General features: G+C 43.0%; 2 protein-coding genes across 3 annotated transcripts; one reads left to right on the forward strand and one right to left on the reverse strand.

Annotated features, from left to right (window-relative positions):
* The first annotated feature begins 224 nt into the window (after positions 1 to 224).
* pusl1 (pseudouridine synthase like 1) lies at positions 225 to 13,278 on the forward strand. Of its 2 annotated transcripts, XM_030091896.1 has the most exons (8): positions 225 to 583; positions 657 to 717; positions 1,909 to 2,096; positions 5,596 to 5,745; positions 8,355 to 8,525; positions 11,129 to 11,183; positions 11,391 to 11,553; positions 12,768 to 13,278. In XM_030091896.1, the coding sequence occupies exons 1-8, from the start codon at positions 528 to 530 to the stop codon at positions 12,827 to 12,829; spliced, it is 906 nt and encodes a 301-aa protein (XP_029947756.1). In that variant the 5' UTR covers positions 225 to 527; the 3' UTR covers positions 12,830 to 13,278. The 2 variants fall into 2 exon arrangements, with proteins under 2 accessions (XP_029947756.1, XP_029947757.1); XM_030091897.1 differs by lacking the exon at positions 8,355 to 8,525.
* A 198-nt stretch (positions 13,279 to 13,476) lies between these two features.
* Positions 13,477 to 19,943, reverse strand: ddx19b (DEAD-box helicase 19b). Its single transcript, XM_030091895.1, has 12 exons — positions 19,748 to 19,943; positions 19,314 to 19,353; positions 19,145 to 19,243; positions 18,744 to 18,879; positions 17,746 to 17,838; positions 17,540 to 17,642; positions 17,272 to 17,386; positions 16,985 to 17,162; positions 15,740 to 15,977; positions 15,495 to 15,657; positions 15,179 to 15,370; positions 13,477 to 15,093 (listed from the first exon to the last, which is right to left on the reverse strand). Exons 1-12 carry the CDS (start codon positions 19,802 to 19,804, stop codon positions 15,032 to 15,034), a joined length of 1,476 nt encoding a protein of 491 aa, XP_029947755.1. The 5' UTR covers positions 19,805 to 19,943; the 3' UTR covers positions 13,477 to 15,031.
* Between the last annotated feature and the right edge of the window lie 657 nt (positions 19,944 to 20,600).

Here is a 20,600-nt window from a genome sequence, read left to right on the forward strand (position 1 = left end):
AACTATCTATGTTTCCTTCCTCCCTCCACCGGTGGTGAACCAGTTGCTCCTGTCCACTGCGCTTCTCTCCCTTGCTGCTGCCCCATCTTCTCGTGCACAGGGTATCTGGCTCCAGTCAGTGAAAGCGGGGTGAAAATGAAGAGGATGACGATGATGAAGCTCTGCGGCTACAGGACACACCCCCTCTACTCACTGTGACGTCATTCACAGGCGACCGAGAACACTACAAGCTCAAAACATCGAGAAAAAGCGTGTTTTTGGACACAGTGGTTCAATTTGTTGCAATTTTTGCGGCGTTTGTAAAGATAATGTGTTTACACGAGCTCTGAAAAGATTCAATCTGATCGCTCTCGTGCGTTAATACAAAAAGATGGACGCGCACGTGACTCTTACACCCGGCTTCAAAGTCACTCTCATGTCTTTTTCGTGAAGTTATTGCTGTAAAAGACAGTCGCATCAGGGAAAGCCTCGATGTTTGTGTGTTTTCATTGTTTCTCTAATGTAAATATGATCGCGGTGCAGACGACATGCACAGCTTTGCGCGCTACCTCGTCTTCTTCCAGTACATAGGAACAAAATACAGGTGGGTCTCAGGGCGAAAGGAGAGTCATGCTTCTCTTAAGTCTTCTCTGTCATGACTGTTTTTATTTCTGTAGCGGCGTCGTGAAAGGACCTCCGCATAATTTGGAGAAGAGGGGAGTTCAGGACTACTTGGAGGTAAATCTATTATTTTCTTGTACTCATTTATAAGTTGATAATGTGCCCTTCAAGCAAGTGTTCTTTCCCTGACTGTCAATCCTCAGCTTTTCTCATTTCCTGACCAAAAGTGCCTTTTTATCAGAACACAAGACTCACTCCTGAACAGTGGTTTGACATCCATCCATCCACCTTTATCCACTTTATCCTGTGCCAGAGCCTCTTCCAGCTCTCAGTCAGGACAGGTCTCCAGTCCATCACAGGGCAAACACACAGGGGCAGACAGCCACACACACATTCACACCTAGGGTCAGCTCAGGGTCACAACTTTGTGGATTGTGGGAGGAAACCAACATGCACACAGGGAGAATATGCAAATTCCCCAAAGAAAGTGGCTCAACGGCTAACCACTGTGCTACCGGTTAAATATAGGACTTCTTAAAAAAAAAAATCATAATTATTAACAACTGTCAGGATCCATAGACAATGAAAAAGATAATTGTTCTCTTGCTTGTGTGGTCATTGTGATTAGAAATATTTCATCAGTCCACAAAAGAATTTTTCTTACACGTGGGGTTTTCCACTAAAAAAATGTGTCTAATTTCAGTCTTTCTCTGTTACAATAAATCCAGTTCTGAATTGGTACATTAATAAAATAACTGAAAGCTTTAGCTTCCACTTATTTCTCACCTTTAGGATTTCTGCTTGAAATTTAATATAAAAAAAAAATCCTGTCAGAAAAATGCGTCCCCCCTGATCTGCAGATAATTCCCTTTGCTTTGCCCACTCTTGACTCTCTCTGGTTCTCTCACATAATTTACAAATCTCTTTCTTTTCAATGATGCCTAAATACAGTACAGCACCATCGGGGCTTGAAGAGAGTACGATGCTCATAAAACCCAAAACAACGCCTTTTCCCAGAAACTCATTGTCATTTCTTGTCAGCTCTGTATTTCCAATTTACTTTTAATGTAGCCACCTTCACATACATGCAACGGAACAGAAATAACCAAGCAAAAATGGCCTTTGTTGTTGGATTATGCTGCTGTTTACAGCTCTGTTTGATATCCTGTTCTCTGTGTTTTGGTTATGTAATTTTATTCGTCTATTTATGGAAGGCTATGAGTTATTTCTGAAGTTTTATTATTTATTACAGGATATCAAAAGGTGCTCTTTATATCTCCTTTTGTGTGTGTGTCTGTGTGTGTGCAGGATGCCATCCAGAAGCTGAAGCCCGTGAACCCAGTGTCTCTATCCATCTCCAGCAGAACAGACACTGGAGTTCACGCTCTCTCAAACTCTGCCCACTTCGACCTCCAACGCAGGGACGACAAGCCCCCGTTCACCGAGGACGTCGTGGTTCAAGCTCTCAACTTCCACCTCAAGACTGAGCAAATCCGGTGAGTCGGGGTTCTTATATTAATCTGTAATAAGACTGTGACTCAGCTGGCAGAGCAGGTCGTCCTTGAGCAAGACACCGAACCCCAGATTTCCCCCCAATGGAGGTCGAGCCCCGTGCGCGGCAGCCTGTACGTTGAGACTGCTGAAGCAGTGAAAATGCACAGCATCTAATCTGAACAGTCACCTCAAACAGCAGAAATGCTCATTTCTGCAACGTTTCCAATGATTACCGAGGAATTTGCTGAATTTTTATGTTTCCAAGTGTCATATTTGAACCAATCATACTGAATCAAAACACGTTTCTCTGTTAAACCTTCATGTAAAATAAAAATGACAAATTTTGACTCAAAGTTTTGCACCAATATAACATTGAGAAGCCTGTGTGTGGTTGAGCAGTTTAGAGACGAAGCTGGAGAGGTGTGGGAGTGGTGAAGGAAGGACATGGAGATGTTTGGTCTAGATCCTCTGGAGTCACCCCTGACGTTACACTGCTTTTTTTCAGATTAGTACTTGTAGGTGAAAAGTCAAACGATGGTTTTAAAGGAGCTTCTGAAACAATTTGCTAAATGAAATCCAGCTCCTGCTTCTTTTGAATCCAGCTTATACTTTTGACAAATCCGACCACCTTATGTTATTTTTCAACTGCATGACTATGAGCAAAGATCCATCACAGGGAAAAAAAAACAAACAAACCAGACAATCACATTGATTCACATCTGCAATCTGTGTCGAGATGGTTTAGAAATGATGGGAAAATAAACAGTAGGATCCGGGGAAAATCCGCTGTGTTTTTGCCTGAAGTTACGAAGTGAGTAACTTCTCAAAAATAGAATTGTGTTACATTTATTTACTTGTTGTGACTTCTCAGCCATATGAGAATTGTAAAGTAGGGAACCCAAAGGCATTAAGAAAAACACGCGTGTATGAGCTGATCGTCACACTCATGCAGTGTGTGGCCCGAGGACACAAACGAAAACATGACTGGTCTGAAAGTCCGCTCTGGCGGTTGGTCGAATGCCACCAGTTGATCTGCTGAGCATTTAAACAAAACAAAAAAATGCATTTTCATCCAGGCCTGCATCGTGTCTGGGAATCCAATTATTTCTCCTCTTTGTGTCTGTTTTCCTCTCATTCTTGTAAGTCCTTCATAGCTCATTAGATCAAGCCGTCATGGCTTATAACGGCTCCCGTGTTTAGAAATGGATGAAGTCTGCAGCTTTTGTTCACCGAAGAGAGAAGAACCCAGAAATGAAGGGACACAAACGGCGGAGAAGAACAATGGAGACATGTTGCAGCGTGGAAGCTGATGAGCACGCACGTTGAAGGATAGAAAGTTGGAGAACCAACATGGCTCACATTACAAAGGAGACAAGAGTGTGCGAAGCAAAATGAGCCATTTGGAAAACACGTGGAGAGAGAGGAGAGAGAGGAGAGGGGAGCTCCCAGCATCCTGCTAATCCGCAAACCTGCAGAGAGAAGGTTAGAAAGGATTATCCCCGCTCTGCTTTTTGCTCTGTAGCTTCCATTACTACACACACACACACACACACACACACACACACACACACACACACACACACACACACACACACACACACACACACAGACAAATAAGCAAAAAGGAAACACTACAGTACAGTCCTCTTTTTGATTATAGAACAGTTTTTATGAAAGTCTATCACCTCATAATGGCTTCAAAGGACAGCTGCCAAAGCATCATCAGCACACGCACGCATGCACACACACCTCGCATGTTCAGATTGAATTAAAGGTTTTATTTTGAATCTGTCATGAAGAAAAACTAGTGAGGCATCACACCGCAGATGTTGAGTGGTTTTTCTGTAACAACAGTCACAGTGTGGCTCCTGCTGCCTCCTGAGACGAAGAGTCAAGGTGAGATTTAAACATGGCACGTGCGCTGTAAAAAATATCTCATTGACTGGACGTCTCACGTCAACACACCTCAATTAGGCTGAAATGATCAGCCCCTCTTCCAACAATGCCCCACTTCCCAAATGTGTGAGGCCATGGTTTGTACACTGCTTATGAAAATTTTATGTGTGTGTGTGTGTGTGTGTGTGGGTGTGTGTGGTTCGGGGGCCAGGCGAAGGCTGTCACTTCACATTGGGGCAGCCGCCAAACGCAGGCGCAAGGGTTTCCTCTGCCACGTGTCACACCCAATCTCCTCCCCTGGAAACGTAACCTACTTTCTACTCACACACACACACACACACACACACAACTTACATGCGCCCCTGCATGCGGTGTGTATTCGGTCTCTGTGCTGCTGTGTGTTTTTGTGCCATCACCACTCGTCACCGCTCACATTTTCCAAGGCACAACAGACACATGCATGAATGGGCCGGGCGCGCGCCAAGCGTGCAGACACAGGCATGTGTGCAGCCAGCACGCTGGGGTCCTGATGTGCTTTGTGCACTCACAATCACCCCGGTGCAGCCGGCCGCAGCTCTTTGTTCTTTCATTTTGCAAATGTGGGCATCAAGGATTTCCCACAGGTCACTCTTCTGTCATTATAGCCCGGTTAATGCACCTAATATGAATAACATCTGGAGCCCATTCATGATGTTCACTAGTACACAAGAGCAGAGTAAAGCATCCTAAAATAAATAAGGGATTCATAATATGCTCAGTTGGTGTTCAGCAGATTTTTTTTGTTGTTGTTTATAACTCCATAGGAGCAATGCACAGGATGCATCAACATCTTCAGCAACAAATGTGTGGTATGAACAAATGTCTACACCCTCCCCACACACACACACACACACACATCTCCACCCCACTCCCGCCCTCCTGTCCTGTGGCCACAGAGAGAAACGCCGTGCTCCGTGTTGTTTTGCTGGAGTCACATCACAGAGTCTGCTGTGATGCCGACTGCGTTGCCACAAACGCCCGGCTTTTCAGGGCTCCTGGGAGTCTTTTTAGCACTCGGACAACGAGTGCGCTTTTGTGTGTGAAAAGCTGCAATGCTGGCATTTTGGACAATGACTAATTCACAGCATTTCTTGCTGGCAGAACAAACGGGGAGCATTAGCACCATCTGTGTTTGGGGGCCGCTTCAATCAGGAGAAGAAACTGAGCGAGATTCGTTGTTTTGCTTTTGTCTCAAACATTGAGCAGACTTCAAATGCTTCATGATCTCCGCCAGGGTTTTTAGATGAAAATAAGAACTTCCCTTAAACAAAGTAGCTTGTTTAGAATTAAAAAAAAAACTGTAAAGTGCTCATGTTGTTGCTATTCTTGCTTCTGTTGTGTGTGAGTGTGTGTTCAGTCCTTCACCTGTAATCAATATTCTTATTTCAGATGGACTGTGATGATGCATTATGTTTGAAAAATCTTAAATAATAACACTAAATGACATACAAGACACTGTGTCTGTCATGTGCTGCATTAAGGAATGCTATAAATTAGAGATCCCAGCATTTCAGGCCTGACTGGGTCTTGGGTCTCACTCCAGTGCTCCTCTGCTCCCGGCTGCAGGATCACCCGCGCCCGCCGTGTTCCCGCTGACTTCCATGCCCGTTACCGCGCCCAGTCTCGAACCTACGTCTACAGATTAGCTCTGGGCTCGTCCCACTACTCGCTGCTCCCACTCACAGACGGCGAACTGTGCTGGAGCCTCAGCAACACGTGAGTTCATTGTTTACACGTTTTCATGTCAATTCCTCTATTTTTTGTGCTGTGTGCCTGCATGTTGTCTTTTTTTTTTTAGTTATTATTATTAATTAAAGGAGCCCAGAAAAAGCTCAACCTGACTTTGTGTGTGCTCGTGCACGTACACACACACATTTGCACATACATACACAATAAGCTCGTGTCAAGCCTTGCAGAAACAATAGCATGTTGAACACATGAATAATCCACATGCACCATGCCGGAACTGCAAATTAGGGACAGTCAAGCAGAGCGCTTTATCTGAGCTGACATCCTAAAAACAGACCGAGGCCGTGGAAAGGTGAGAGAGGGCAAGCGAGTGAGCGCAGCAAAAAAACGCTTAGATCATGTCCGTGTAGCTGCGATCGGTAGGAGCGAGCATGGAGAAGTACATTTCGCAGTGTGTGTTTGAACATTTGTCTCCTCCGCTCGCTTCACTTTTTTTTGGGGGGAAAAGTAGGGCAAGATAAGCTGCGGGCCTCTACACATGCAGAACAACACCCACGCATTTTACCCTGACTGTGTGTTTTTTTTTTTCCTCCCCCTCTTCTCTCACTCTCTCTCTCTTCCCTCCTCATTTCCCCCTCATCTCTCGCCCTGACGTCTCTGCTTCGTTATCCCTCTCACATGTTCACCATTCATCTCGACTCTGCCTCGGCAGCGTCTCGTCTCCTCTCTCCCCCTTTGATCTGCCTCTCCCTCGTCATCACGCCGCTTCATCTCCCCCCTACAAAAAAAAAAAAAAAAAAAAATACCAGTCACAATATTTTGCCTTTTGCGAGATGGTTTGAACGTTCAGGGAAAACGGTTGCGTCATGTGTGAGAACTCTCCTCACTTATGAATTCACACAGAAGAGGGTGGAGATGAAGATGGTTGGATTTCTGTGTGAATTTACAATGAAGCTGAATTTTGAGATGTGAATATTTGAACCAAAGCTGTAGACCGGTGAGCATATGTTGTTTTTTCCCTCTTGAACTGAACAGGATTACTACTGAAACTAACGTGTCGCACAGCGGTCTAAACCCAGCTTCACAACCGTCACCAAAGGATTATAAAGCGAGGAACACTCAGCCACCACAAGCCAGGGTAACTTTTCTGGCACCTCCAGCTGTGATCCACATGTTTGATTTGGTACAAATCTTTTACGCTGGGGTTTAAGGTCTGAACCGGCAAACTTCCAGTTATATGCTTGCCTGCTTCGTCTCTTGGCCCGCGAGAAAAGTAACATGAAGTGTGTGAAGTGGAGCTATTATGACACAGAAACACAAAGCTAAATGAGATGAGAGACCATAAACTTAAGCCTATAAACGTCTGTCTTGTGCAGTAATTTGCTTATTCTGAGCTGTTTCGAAAGTGGAGAGAAAACATTTTTAGTCTTAATTCTTTATTATAAAACAACCCAAACAGATCTCTGCTGCATAGAAGCTCAATGGGTCAATATTTCCAAAATGAAAGCTGGTGTGTGTGACTGAACCGTGGTGTGTGCTAAAAGTGACCCGAAAAGACTTAAAATCTGAACATGCAGATAACAGATGGTAGGAAAATAATTGAGTTTTTGATCAAATTCCCTCAAATAAATTGGATGTTAGAGACATAAGCATTCTGCAACGTGCCTTTCAGTTCTACTAGTTTACTCTGTGACTTTAACTCAACATTTGTGTCACAAATAAGGAAATTTCCTCCAAATTGTCTGACGTCACTCAAATGGAAAAATGTTACCTCCTATAAACGTTGGCCTTCAGACTTTTGCAAAAATCAAAAATCCTCCTTAACATCGAAAACTTAATACTGACAGAAATCTGCTGACATGTTCAACACCTTTAAAGACCATGAGAAACAACACTGGAGTCATATTTGATTCTGTACATTTAAATGTTTTGGGGTGGAAAAAAAACCCTCAATAGAAACACAAAAATGTAAGGGGCAATTATTTGGCCTAATTTTTTAGATTTTTACCCACTGACACAGCATGAAAACTGGAGAAATAACATCGTGATAGGAAAACTGCTCTGGTTTTCTTGCTGTTATGAAAGCTTTTCCACAGGAAGGATTTTATTCATTTATTTTTTTTAAAGAGATGAAGCCCTTATCCTGGAGTTGACAAGCTATTTAGCCATTTTTGGCACGGCTTCATCCTGAGTGACTCTCATGCTGAAGTTTTATAATTAAAACATCAGGAATTTAATTAGTGACTCATTAATTTCCGCTCTCGCTGCACGTCTGTCGACACGACTGTCAGTTCGTGTTTGAGCGGCGGCGCTGTGGAGAATCGGAGCAGCGTGGCCGCTCTCGCTCTCGCTGGCTCCTCTAAATGAGCCGGCCGCTGACATGCTTTGCTCCCTCACGTGGCATTGTCCCTCACATTTTTTCATCTTATATAAGTATGCCAATAAATTATTCTGCTTTGAGAAGTGGAACATGGAGTCCCGAAGTAAGATCATGCTTCACATGAAGACTCCCGCCTCACTTTGATGTTCAGGGTTGCCACTTTTGGGTCAATCTCCAATGTCTCCATGCATCAACAACACATCTTGAATATTGTTGTGACGTTCACCAAGTAAACATTTAGTTATTCTCTCCTCAGGGAGCTCGATATGTTCGCCATGCGTGAGGCCGCGGCCCTGCTGGCCGGGACTCACGACTTCAGCACTTTCAGAGCCGTCAGCTCCGACTTGCCTTTTAAGAACCCCGTGAAGACGCTGGACGTGGTCGCCATCCGGCCAGGAAGCTCCTTCGCACAGTCGCACTTCCACGGGTAGGTCAGACCGGTGGATTTGTGGGACCTCTTAGGGATCAGTGCAGTAAGCTAACCGGTGAGCTCAGTGGAGAAGAAAAAAAGCCAAATGTCTCCATCAGCAGTCTGGACACTGCATGAGAAAACCAAAAACAGTTTACAGAGAGGAAATGACGGACTTTACCAAACCAGGACTGCGTGCAACTGTTGAGTCTTTAAAAGCCAAAAAATACATTTCATATCTGATGGTAAAAAAGGAAATTTGATTCATGAGCCAATCTTACAATGAAAATAAAAACCCTACTAAAATGAAATTACGCCACAGAAAATAACATGAACTTATATGTACATGAAATACCAAAATCACACAGGTGGAAGCTCTGTACATCAGTCAGGTTTGTGTACGTTAGACAATGAGGATTCAGTGTAATCCATATAGATGGAGGAAGCTGAGGCTCGAAGAGAGAGAGAGAGAGTAACTAAGCTTTGGGAGATTACACGTCCGTGGGGGTCGCTCTGCACGCCAAATACCACTTCCACGGGCATCGGTTATTTTGCCCCCGAAAATATGACGCACAATATGGGCCCCAGACAGACTGTTAGCAGTTCTGAGGGTAAATGTCACACATTCCCTTAACCCCGACACACCAGGCTGCGAGTGCTGCGTTCACAGACCTACAGCGCTGAAGTCCCCTCGCTGCATTTCAGCAAATTAAAAACCTTTCTCTGCCCGCATGAACGACACACGCCGCGCAGACCCTGCTTTCTACGTCTACGTCTGCGCTGCGTGGTTATTTTTTCATGAGCAACACTATTCTGAGTAAAAGTGATAAAATGAGAAGAAACCGGAGTGAATTATTTAAAAAGCTAAAGGCTGAACTGAATTTTTGATTCTAAAACAGGGAAATGTGGGAAGTGCGGTTTGGTTCTTTTGGTTTTCTATCAACAAGGAAACAGAGAAAAATAATTTTTTTCTCTCCCTTTCCTGAAATAGTTGATCTCATTTTCATACATAAGTGAACAGCTCTTCATTTCCCAGCTTTGTGCAGCCCGTGCTGAATTTTTACTCGAAGAACTTGCTCAGTTTGGGTGGTATTTACTATAAAATTAATCTGCTGAGTGGAGGAAATAAAACTCCCTCGGAGAGATAAGAAGAAGCAGGATGTGGGGAGGGGCTCAGGTTAGAGGCATTGTGGGGAATGATAACTAATATGCAGCTTGAGTTCACTTCTGTTTAGATTTAATCATTTTATTCAACATTACATTGTTCATTCATTCACACTCAATGTTGAGAGTTTCACCTTAATTTGGCTTGTTCGCTGGTTTTTGAAAACAACACCGATTCTGCTTTATATAATGCAAATTTCTCATCATCACAACATCAAGATTCTAAATGTAAACATCAGAAAAGGCTGACTGATCCGCAACTGATTGTATGTTTCCTCTGCATTCATGCTCTGCATGTCAAGCTGTAACATAATTGGCCAATCAGGTTGGTTCCTACAAGATAATGTTGCCCTGGTATCATTGCAGTGCAGTATTTCCCTTAAATATGTATATTCAAAATATACTCTAAACTTTACTTTTTTTTTTTTAGTGCAGGCTTTATAGCCTCATAAACGTGAGGAGTTATGTCTTTCTGATTTTCTCTGCAGGCAGTAAATTCCTAAGCGATCAAGAATGTGATCGCTTAGGAATTCACTGCCTGATTCATCTTTGAGGATTAAAGTGGATTTATATCATCAGCTTCTATTCTTCTAATCAAAACATAGCTGACGGAAACTCTTCAGAAAAAAAAATGTGTCCATAAATACGCCTGTGAGGTTTATCGATTAGCCTGAGTCTCTGCGTTTGCTCGGTGCTGATCATCTGCTGTAGTTAGCCAGTGTGATGAGCTGGCTTTTTCACATTAGACACCTTTTCATTGAAGAAATTAGAAGAAACTAAATCTGATCACTGATTGACAGATTTCTAAATATGTCTAAAAGTTAATGAGAGGTCCAAGCAAAGAGCTGCATCTTCGTCACAGTTTTGTTGCTGGACGAGCCGAACCGGCCTGCTATAGAAATCTGTCTCTGCATTTCTTCCATGTCAAGTGTAATCAGACTGCAAGCGCTGAGTCAAATTTGCATTTGACCCAATTCTTCCCATGTGCCTGATCGCTCACTCCACTCTTTCCATCTCCCCCCAAAAAAAGTCAGGGAGTTTCATAGAAAAGCCTGGCGCGACTTAAACTCCGAAATAACAAACATCGGGAAAAGAAATGAAATGTCAGATTGAAAGAGAAGGAGTAGATTTGAATTTTCTACGGCATTACACGTAATCCTGTTGGGCCTAAGCTGCAGCGCTGCATTCACTATATGACATTTAAACAAATCTGTGCACGAGAGGAGGCTCGAGCTGCATCTAATGTCTGGCATGAATGTCACATCATCCGCCTCCAACTCCGTCCACACAGACGGGAGGAGGAGCCGTCACGTGTCTGACAATAAGGAGAAGTGCATAATAAACATGAGGCTGCCTTCTTTTCTTCAGATCAAGTGAATATCTGATCGGTGGAGAATTTTACTGCACCCAGTGCAACACTTTGAGCTGATTTATTGTATTTTTATTCTCTTTCACAGAGAGTTGCAGTTCTTGGAGCTGACATTTACAAGTCGATCTTTTTTGTATAAGCAGGTTAGTTCCTTTTAAATAAAGCTTTCATTTTTAAATTGACTGTTGAGCTGTATGATTGTGCTGCAGTTCATTGTGAGTCAGTAGCACCATCTGCTGGTGTTGACTGAAACCATTGAGTCACTCCGCGTACAAATGTTCATAATACTATGTTCTCTTTATTCAGTGTTTGTATGAGTGTTGCGTTGTTGCTGTGGCTCTTTGCTCCAGGTCCGGAGGTTGACGGGGGCACTGGTGGCAGTAGGTCAGGGGAAGCTCTCCATCCCCCGGCTGAAACACCTGCTGGAGGTCCGGGACAGTCTGGCCTACCCTCAGGGAATGGCTGCTCCGGCTCAGGGCCTCTTCCTCACTAAAGTGGACTATGAGGAGACAGGTGAGTATTTTTAGATTAAGAGCCAACCCCTGTGGGAAGGCTTTGAGAAGTGCTCCAACGGCCCCGCCCCAAAAGATCAATAAGTCATTACACAGGTAACGGTAGGCTGATGCTCATTACAACCACATTTTAACCAGATATCAATGGACATTACTACATCACTGTTATTTCTTTTCAATAGAAAATCCATGCATGATGTTTAAACTTAAAGACATGGAATCAGCTCTTTTTGTTAAATCAGGTCCAATATTTTCCCCCAAGTCCATGTAATACACATCCTCTGAGAATTTGACCTTTTAGTACTGAAAATGATTATTTTAGCTTTCACAAAAGTCAAACTTGCCTTTTCCCGCTCAAATGTTATCTCTTAATACAGTGGTGAGATTATGCAGTCAAATTCATGCCCTGTCAAATTCGACGTTTATCAATCCATTTTTAGATTGAAAAACATTTGTCCCCCACATAAATCACCTATGTATAGAGCAAATTTTGTGCAGTGCAACATTTTTAGACGCTTCTGGTCTATTTGGACAGTCAGTGATGAAACGTGTGTGAGCGGCTTAACAGTATGCAAGTAATATTATTTTTATTCCTTAGGTGGCAGTAGTGAGTCACTGTTGATTTTCACTCTAATATTAGTAAAGAATTTGTTATGCTCCTGCTTCAGTTCTTGGACCGAGGGCAGAAGGAAATAACTCACAACACCATCTAGTGGTATAAAGGTGTCATTACAAGAACAAGCATTTGGTTGGTTTCTTACTGCGTAATATTTAAGTGTCTAATATTGTTTCTTTGATGACTTAATTGTCAACACATCAACCACAAGAACAGAGAAAATGGTTTTCTTTCCCATGGCTTTATTTTAGAAATTCTAGCTGCTTGTTCTCAATATCATTTGACTGAACATTTTCGTCTTGTGTTGTTGGACAACTATTGGTCTGATTGGTCAGAAATGTGAAGTTTCTATGGGTAATCCAGAGAAGCAAACATGTTCTCGTAAAATATTAAATATCCTGGAAGAATCTTATTTGGTTTCAATCCATTTAACCTGGTTTATAATTCTTGCAACCTCAAGAGAACAAATTTCTCCACCTTTTGGAACAAGGTCAAAATCTGTCAGCTTCAGGATCTTCTCATCGCTTCTCTGACCTGTCACTCTGATTTGTTCTGTTTTTTAATGCAACTGCTCATCTCTGTTGTTTCTGTCGTCTCAGACCTGCAGCCGTCAGAGGAGCAGCGACCTTCTACCAGCAACTCAAAGGATGGATGCACTTGACAAACTGATGGATTTTAAAACTGCTGTAAAGAATATAAAGAGAGAGTAAAGGTTTTGATGTTGCATTGTCTATTTTTTCAGACATGAATAATCAATCGACTACATCCAGGTGTACTTCTACATGTTCTTTTAATTCAACATAGTGAGAATACAGAACTTTGTCCTTGAACGCGTCTCGGCTACAGAAGACCGCACACCTTGAACCTCTCGCTGTCGGCACACGGCCTTCAGGCTACGACAACCTGAAGCCCGGGCCGACAGCGTGCACACTGATGACCTGGGCTGTTCCAGTTCCTCAAAAAATTATCATACAAGGTATAGAACATGTGGGGGAGGGTGTTACGTCCTATAGCCAGAACTGGCTCTCGTACAGCGGTGTAACAACAAGGATCAACAAAGTGCTCACACACACACACTCACTGATATTGTATTATATTCCAATGTCCAAATAAAACTGCATCCACTGCGTCTTTCCTCCAGGGTATTCAGCACTTGCTTCTAATTAGACTGCATTGTTCGATAAGCGGTTTTCAGTACAATCCACTGAAACGCGGCTCCTCCACAGGCAGTTTCCCCCTCTGCCGTCAGGAGTCACATGAGGTTTGTATAAGGTTCAGACTGACCAGTCCCTGGTCTTCAAGTTCCAGTACATGGATCAAATACACCACACACACTTTTTTTTTTTTTTTTTTTTTTTACCCCCGCCCCCCCCCTTGATTTCACAGGGTCAGCTCATTTAGGCTCAACATATTCAAAGTGCTGCGACTGCCAAGATTGAACCTCACGAGGAATGTTTTTTTTTTTCCCTGCACTTCTTAGAAGTGACTAACTCAATAATTCAGTCACACTATTTCTGTAACACAAAATTTTAAATATGTACACAAGTACATGTTTTCAATCCACGTGACCATGTTGGAGCAGACACTGTGAATCTGAATAGCATAGGTCCTCTGGTCCTCACGTCAATTCACCATTTGGTTTCAAGAAGAGAATTCGCACATCCCGAAGACGCCCGTATTTAATTGTATCATCAAAATTTCAAGTGTTATTCAGACTATTAAGCCCAATGTTGAGAATCAATAAGAAAACCATATATATGTATGTATAATGCACTTGAGGAAGGCATTGTTTGTTTGAACTCACAATCCTGAACAGCACAGTCTGTGAAGAATGTAGCTGAGCTTAATTCAAACTGGAGACCCTGACTGAAAAGACTGACACCAAGAAAACAGATCCGACCTTAGTGGTCTTGTGAATTAATGATTTTATGACACAGATGAAGAGGGAAAGAAAAAAAAAATGACTAGTTGTTGCTCAGCTTTGACGACCGAGCACATCTATTTAGAAAACAGCATGCGTGTGAGATGTGCGATTGGCTGATGATCCATTGCTGGTAAAACACAAAACATCAATTACGACATGACTCTGTTAGTGGTGTATCATCACTCTAGGCCGCCCTTTTTTTTTTTTTTTTCTTTTTTGGCATTTAAACTACACACCCTGATGCTAAGAGCTGAGGTTATCTCGGATTAATTTGTGTCACGTGAATACAGCTTGATAGCTTTTGATAAGAAGTATCACAGGTTGATAAGTTTGCATAGACCCTTACACCCCAATCATCACCATCGTCTCGATACCTAATCTCAATATTCAACTACCGCCTCAGGCAGCATACCCGGCTTCACCCTTTGCACTGCTTTTTGGTCGTCGTGTCAAAGCACATTGAACGCTGTAACAGTTCACATGATACAGCTACATTCAGTTTGACTTTGTTTCCATTAATAACTTTGTGGCACATGTTTACTTGCAATTTAAGAGTTTCTGTGAGTTTCTTCACAGACTGTATCATGCCACCGCTACAGCCAACACTGAGGGCGGGGGGGTCTCTGTTTAGCTTCCCCCGTCCTCCATGTTAGTCAACTGTCTGCTTTTACAGCATCACAATACACAGCGGAAAATTCAGCCTTTATTTCAAGAAGTACAAAGAGTGAAACGTGGTATGTTCCAAAGACTCACAAAACACTTTGTCTGAGAGGAGACATCCACATGTAAACATATGCCGATTTTGTGGGTTTGCTTTTTCTTTTTTCCTCCAACAGCTAAACCAAAAAGTAAAGTAAAAAGCATTAAAACACTGAAGGAGTGAACAGTCCTTGGAGAGTGAAGAGGAACTTTCTTCTTCTCTTGGTCACACAGCTTCCTTTAGCTGGCAATCTTCTCAATTTCGTCCAGATCATCCGTGTCTAATTTCTCAATTTTTTTGTCTGTAGAAGAAGACAAAATGATTTAGAACTTTGGTTATGTACGGTTATTGCTAAAAACAGAGTGTGAGGCTGCTGTGGGACTCACTGAAATGCTCCTGGATCCTGTTCATGATGTTCATGCTCATCTTGCTGTCCACCATGTTGATGGCCAGTCCGCGCTTCCCGAATCGACCCGTGCGTCCGATTCTGTGCAGGTACGTCTCGTTGTCGGGGTTCCCATCCTTATCAACCGGCAGGTCAAAGTTGATCACCACGGAAACCTGCTCAACGTCGATGCCTGGATGGTGAAAAAAGGTGAAATGCCTTTGAAGGTGCTTTTTTGGTGAATAAAGCAGGAAATGGAAAACAATGAAACCGTAATGTAGAGATCTATTACTGTAGTGACGCATTGGACACTTTACCTCGTGCACAGACGTTTGTTGTGACCAGGACCTTCTCCTTTCCATCCCTGAAGCGTTCGATGACGGCAGCCCTCTGCTCCACCTGCATTTCTCCGCTGAGCAGCGCGACCTGGTGGCCTTCTCGGGACAGCTCGCCCGCCAGCCAGCCTGCGGTCTTTCTCGTCTGCGTGGCAGAGAGGAAGCAGTGTGAGCAGATCATGTGTGAATCAGGATCCTGAGATAAAGCAGCACCGGCCATCACTCACATGGCAGAAGATCATGGCCTGGGCGATGGTGATGGCTCCGTAGATGTTACACAGAGCCTGGAACTTCTCCTCCTTGCTGTTGCACAACACGTAGTATTGTTTGATGGTGTCTAAGGTCTCCTCTTCCCTCTTCAGCTTGATGATGTTTGGATCAGGAACGATGCGCTGAGCGAAGTTCCACACGGACTCCTCAAATGTGGCAGAGAACAGCAACATCTGGCAGTTCTTCGGCAGCATCCTGAACAGCAAAAAACACAAGGAGCGCACGATCAGAGGCCGAGGACTTCTGAGCTCACCGAAACTCCAATATATTATGCACTTTCTATTAAGTTATAATTTAACTCAGTGGAGCCCTGAGCTCGTTTCCCATCTGCTTCCAATAGGTGTGTCTGGTGACAGTTTGATAATCAATCCACCAGAGGGCGCTGCTCTGGATTAACATACTAAAGGGAGTTGTCCTTTACAGACAGGAGAAAAGTCAATAATGACATAGCGAAAAAGTAGCATTCACATTGTGAAGGTGCTGCAGGGTTGTGTGCGGTGCTGTGTGAGGTGATCAGTTAAAATATCCTCTTAAAAACTCAAACACTGCCTCCATGGCTCCTGGTTGTACTGCAATGTTAAATCTGTATCTGGAAGTTTTTGGGAGGTCAACAGAAACACACACCGGACCACTTGCACATGCATATATAAATTTCTATTTGTGTGTTTTATCTTTGAGCTGAATTATTTTCTCATTATCTACCTGACAGTTTCCTCCCAGCAGATGTGAGATTGCGTTATCTTTCCTTCGAAATTTTGTCAATGTGCGTTCATGGATGGAATAGTCTGTCCATTTATATGGTGTAAAAGTTTTCTAGAACATGCCCTGCATAGGGCATACATGTATATAAATGTTGATTTCCAATTCATCTGGCAAAAACTCGCATGACTACAGAAAGTGCTATAAAGATTTCCCCAAAAAACAGCTGTGCATTTATCCACCAGTTGTCACATCGATATCCACGTTAACAGAACACACCAAGATCAGACCTCACAAATCTAACACAACAGACACCTCTTCAGACTCACAGTGTTACGATCACACACATTCCTAAGGACAAAGAGAGAAAGACTGAAGAAAATCCCAACAGGAACAGTAAAACAAGGAACCTTGTTGTGCGGTTACAGTGCTAACCACTGTCCTGTAATGCTGCCGCCAGCTGAGACTGATGATTTAGGCTTCTTTTATTTCTCTCAACTCACCGCTGGATGCGGATGCTCTGGTCCTGGTGGCCCTGCGTGGCGATCATGACGTCGGCCTCGTCCAGCACAAACACTTTGATCTTCTTGGGGTCTATGAACTTGAATTTACTGCACCAGTCCAGCATGGTGCCAGGAGTGCCGATAACTATCTGTTCCTGCAGCTTCATGCCCCGCTGCACTGAAACGGACAGAAGAACAAGTGTTCATAAAGACAGGAGGCAATCAACCGGAACAATTCAATCTGTGACAGAACAGGTGTAGCAAGGCAGAAAGTGGAAAAGCCTTACACTTATTTCCTCTAATGGCGTAGACCAGTTTGACCTCAGGGTAGTATTTTCCCATCTGCTCGATCACCTTGCCGGTCTGAAGTGCCAGTTCATAGGTGGGTGAGACGCACAGGCACTGATAGAGAAAAGGAGATGAGAAACACCATTTTCAGTTAGGTTTTTTTTTTTGTTTTTTTTTAAATAGATATAATAAAAGGGTCTGGGAGTGGTAAAGAGAAATCGTTGAGAGTTTTAGTTCCAAACAGAAGTGACCGAAGTGAAAACCAACCTGAGGATATCTGTTGTTGGGATCTACGTGGCTGAGCATGGCCAGGACAAAGGCGGCCGTTTTCCCTGTTCCTGACTGAGACTGAGCGATCAGATTCTGTGGACTGGAAGAGAAAAAAAGGCCGGCGCTAAGAATTATTTTAAGGATCCTAATGATCCATCACGAGAGCGATTTGGAGAAAGACATATTAGAGAGGGAACACTCACGGTTCAGCCAGCATCATCGGTAAGGCAGTTTCCTGGATTTTGGATGGCCGGTTGAAACCCATGCCATACACTCCTTGAAGCAGCTGTGGTTTGCTGTACAAAGGAAAATACAACGGAAAAAAATGTTCAATTCATAAATTGAATATGTTGATTTGGGAGCCCACCATTTTAAAAGTTAAATGTAAGACATTTAGGAGAATAAAGACAGAAATGACAGCATTCTAAATTTAAACTATGACTCACACAGTCAATCAGTACCTCCTTTGATACAATATTAGAAAAGGAACAATAAGATCTAGTTGCACAAATTGAAAAAAAAAAAGTTTATTCTTTGGACCAACAACCTACAGCTGTTTTTGGGAAAAGAAAAAAAACTGATGACCATGAAACATGGCATGTAAAATGATGGAATATTAAAATCTATCAATAGCATCAATTTTGAGGGAAAGGTTCGGATTAACATGCCTATGCTGGGGAAAAGGTTACGTTATCGGGTACAGAATATTTAAAGTGATTGACATGGGAAGTGCGTATACATAGAATGAATACAAATCACTACGCTTTTTTAAAATGTCAACGCATTGCTGCAGCATGCCATCTCAACATCCATCATATAGCTTTTATAATTTCCCTACGGGATTTAATGACACTTTACCGTATCTGATATCATTGCAGTTCAAGTCAACAGTTAAGGGCAAGCCACAGAGACCCTCAGGCCTTCTCAGCACTCTCAACACAATTGACAGGGTTCTTTTTGCTGGAGCTTCATCTGTGCAACATCAGGTACTAGACTTAAAAAAAAAAGTCATGCTTCAAATACTTTGTTATTGGAATTAGAAAAAGAAAATAATCATCATTCCTTCAGTGAAAAAGCACAGAATAAAATAAATTACAGTTTTGGTGCTTTGGACAACTCCAATATAAGTTCCTGAGACTTTTAAATAGGGATATGCAATTCTGTCAGTAAGGAGATATAATACAGAATAATAACCACTTACAGTCGCAATTCTTCAAAAGACTTGACCGAGTAAAGTGGAGAGTTGGGATCCTTCTGGAGAACTTCCACTTGATTCGTTGTGTTGACAAGATTACTCCGGATCAGCTTGTTTAACAGTGACTGTGCCGCTTTGTCCTCTGAAATGACAAACAGCGAATGATCACACAAGAGACAACCACAATCTAGTGGAAACAGTGAAGAATCGCCAAACTATTACAAAATTTGTTAATTTTTTTCACTCATTCAAGGGAAACTGCAATGCTACAGAAACAGTTTCATACTGTATACTAGATAAAAGCAATTAAGTCACAATGACTGAAGACAGATTAAAGCTGCAGAATGAAATCAAGCATTCCTAAAACACGCATCATACGTTGGGCTTAAACTTCAAACTCGACCCACCTTTGTCATCATCCTCTGTGGATGATGTGGACTTTGCTTCTCCTTCAGCCTCTGGTTTGGCAGATGTACTGCTGGACTCCACCGCGTTCGCAACTGTGCCTGCAACATACGACACTTAAATCTACTCTGGATGTTGCGTCTATATGATGCACGGGATCGACGTAGTTACCATTTTCTTCTGGTTTGTCTTTTAACTGAAGACTGCCGATCTGCAAAAAAAAAAAAAAAAAAAAAAGAGATGTTAGGTGCGAGGTGAACACACTAGGGTTGGGTAGACTGGTTACTTCTACACCAGCTGAGTTATTTTGGAGGCTCTTGCATCATTTGCGTGGTGGCCGGCTAGCTGCTAAAGCTAACAGCACGCAGCAGCACCGAGGCTAACCGGGACCAAACCGCCAAACACGCCGGTAGTTTCACTTTCGATTAAGAGAGATTAAAGTCCGCAGGCTGATACGGGGACCGCTTTAACCACTCACAGTGTTGTCACGAAACAGTATCAGCAGCTCAGATTAAAAGCCGACGCGGTGCTGGAGCAGGCCATAGCATCCCCCAAACAAGCTAACAACAGGTTAGCTCGTGTTGCGTAAGTTGGTTGGTTCTCACCGACTCCGCCGCCGCTTCTTGTTCGTCCACCGCCTGCGCCCAGGAGTCCGTGGCCATTGTGAGACAGTTCCTTCTGCGGTCACTGTGGTTTGGGAAACTAAAGCTGTGGTCGTGTAGTTCAGACAGAATGGTCGATAATATTGGAGTAACTATTCTCCACAATGGCGTGCCGAACCCAAATCTGGACAGCTGTGTTACCAAGAAACTCGCTCGGCGGAAGACATGTGCATCAGTTCCGACCGGAATAACAGTTCCGACCATTTATTTAAAGCTCGAAATGTGACTGATCTTGAATAATACGTTTGAACGCATGACTGACTAATTCAGTGTCGTCTAAAGAAAATATACTTATTTTTTATTTATATAAAAGAAAGGATACAAGGGTGGGAAAAAAACCTCTAGTGTCTGTAGAGGGCGCCACAGCGCTCTGCACAGACTCATTGCTTCTGCATGAGACAAAATCTGCAAAATCTCAACCTCTGACTATGATGAATACGAGTCCTCACGATCAATTTGTGTTTTTAAAATCACCAACCATCCAATCCATGCCCATAATGCAACCGTGTCACCCCAACAGAAAGTTACATCCTATCTATCTATCTATCTTTCTATCTATCTATCTATCTATCTATCTATTTATCTATTTGCTAACGAATACATGTCTATCAGCCCCTCTGTCAGTGTCCTTCCATACCCTGTACTTCTTTTGACTGAGAAAAACAACACATCATCCAAACAACTTCTGGGGTCATTACTGACACCCTTATTAGAATAATGAAGAGGAGACATCAGATATCAGTACCCCCCAAAACCTCAGAAACATGAATGAACTGCTGTGATGCAACCACTGGAT

This window comes from Salarias fasciatus, chromosome 5 (assembly GCF_902148845.1).
Source record: "Salarias fasciatus chromosome 5, fSalaFa1.1, whole genome shotgun sequence".
NCBI lineage: Eukaryota > Metazoa > Chordata > Actinopteri > Blenniiformes > Blenniidae > Salarias > Salarias fasciatus.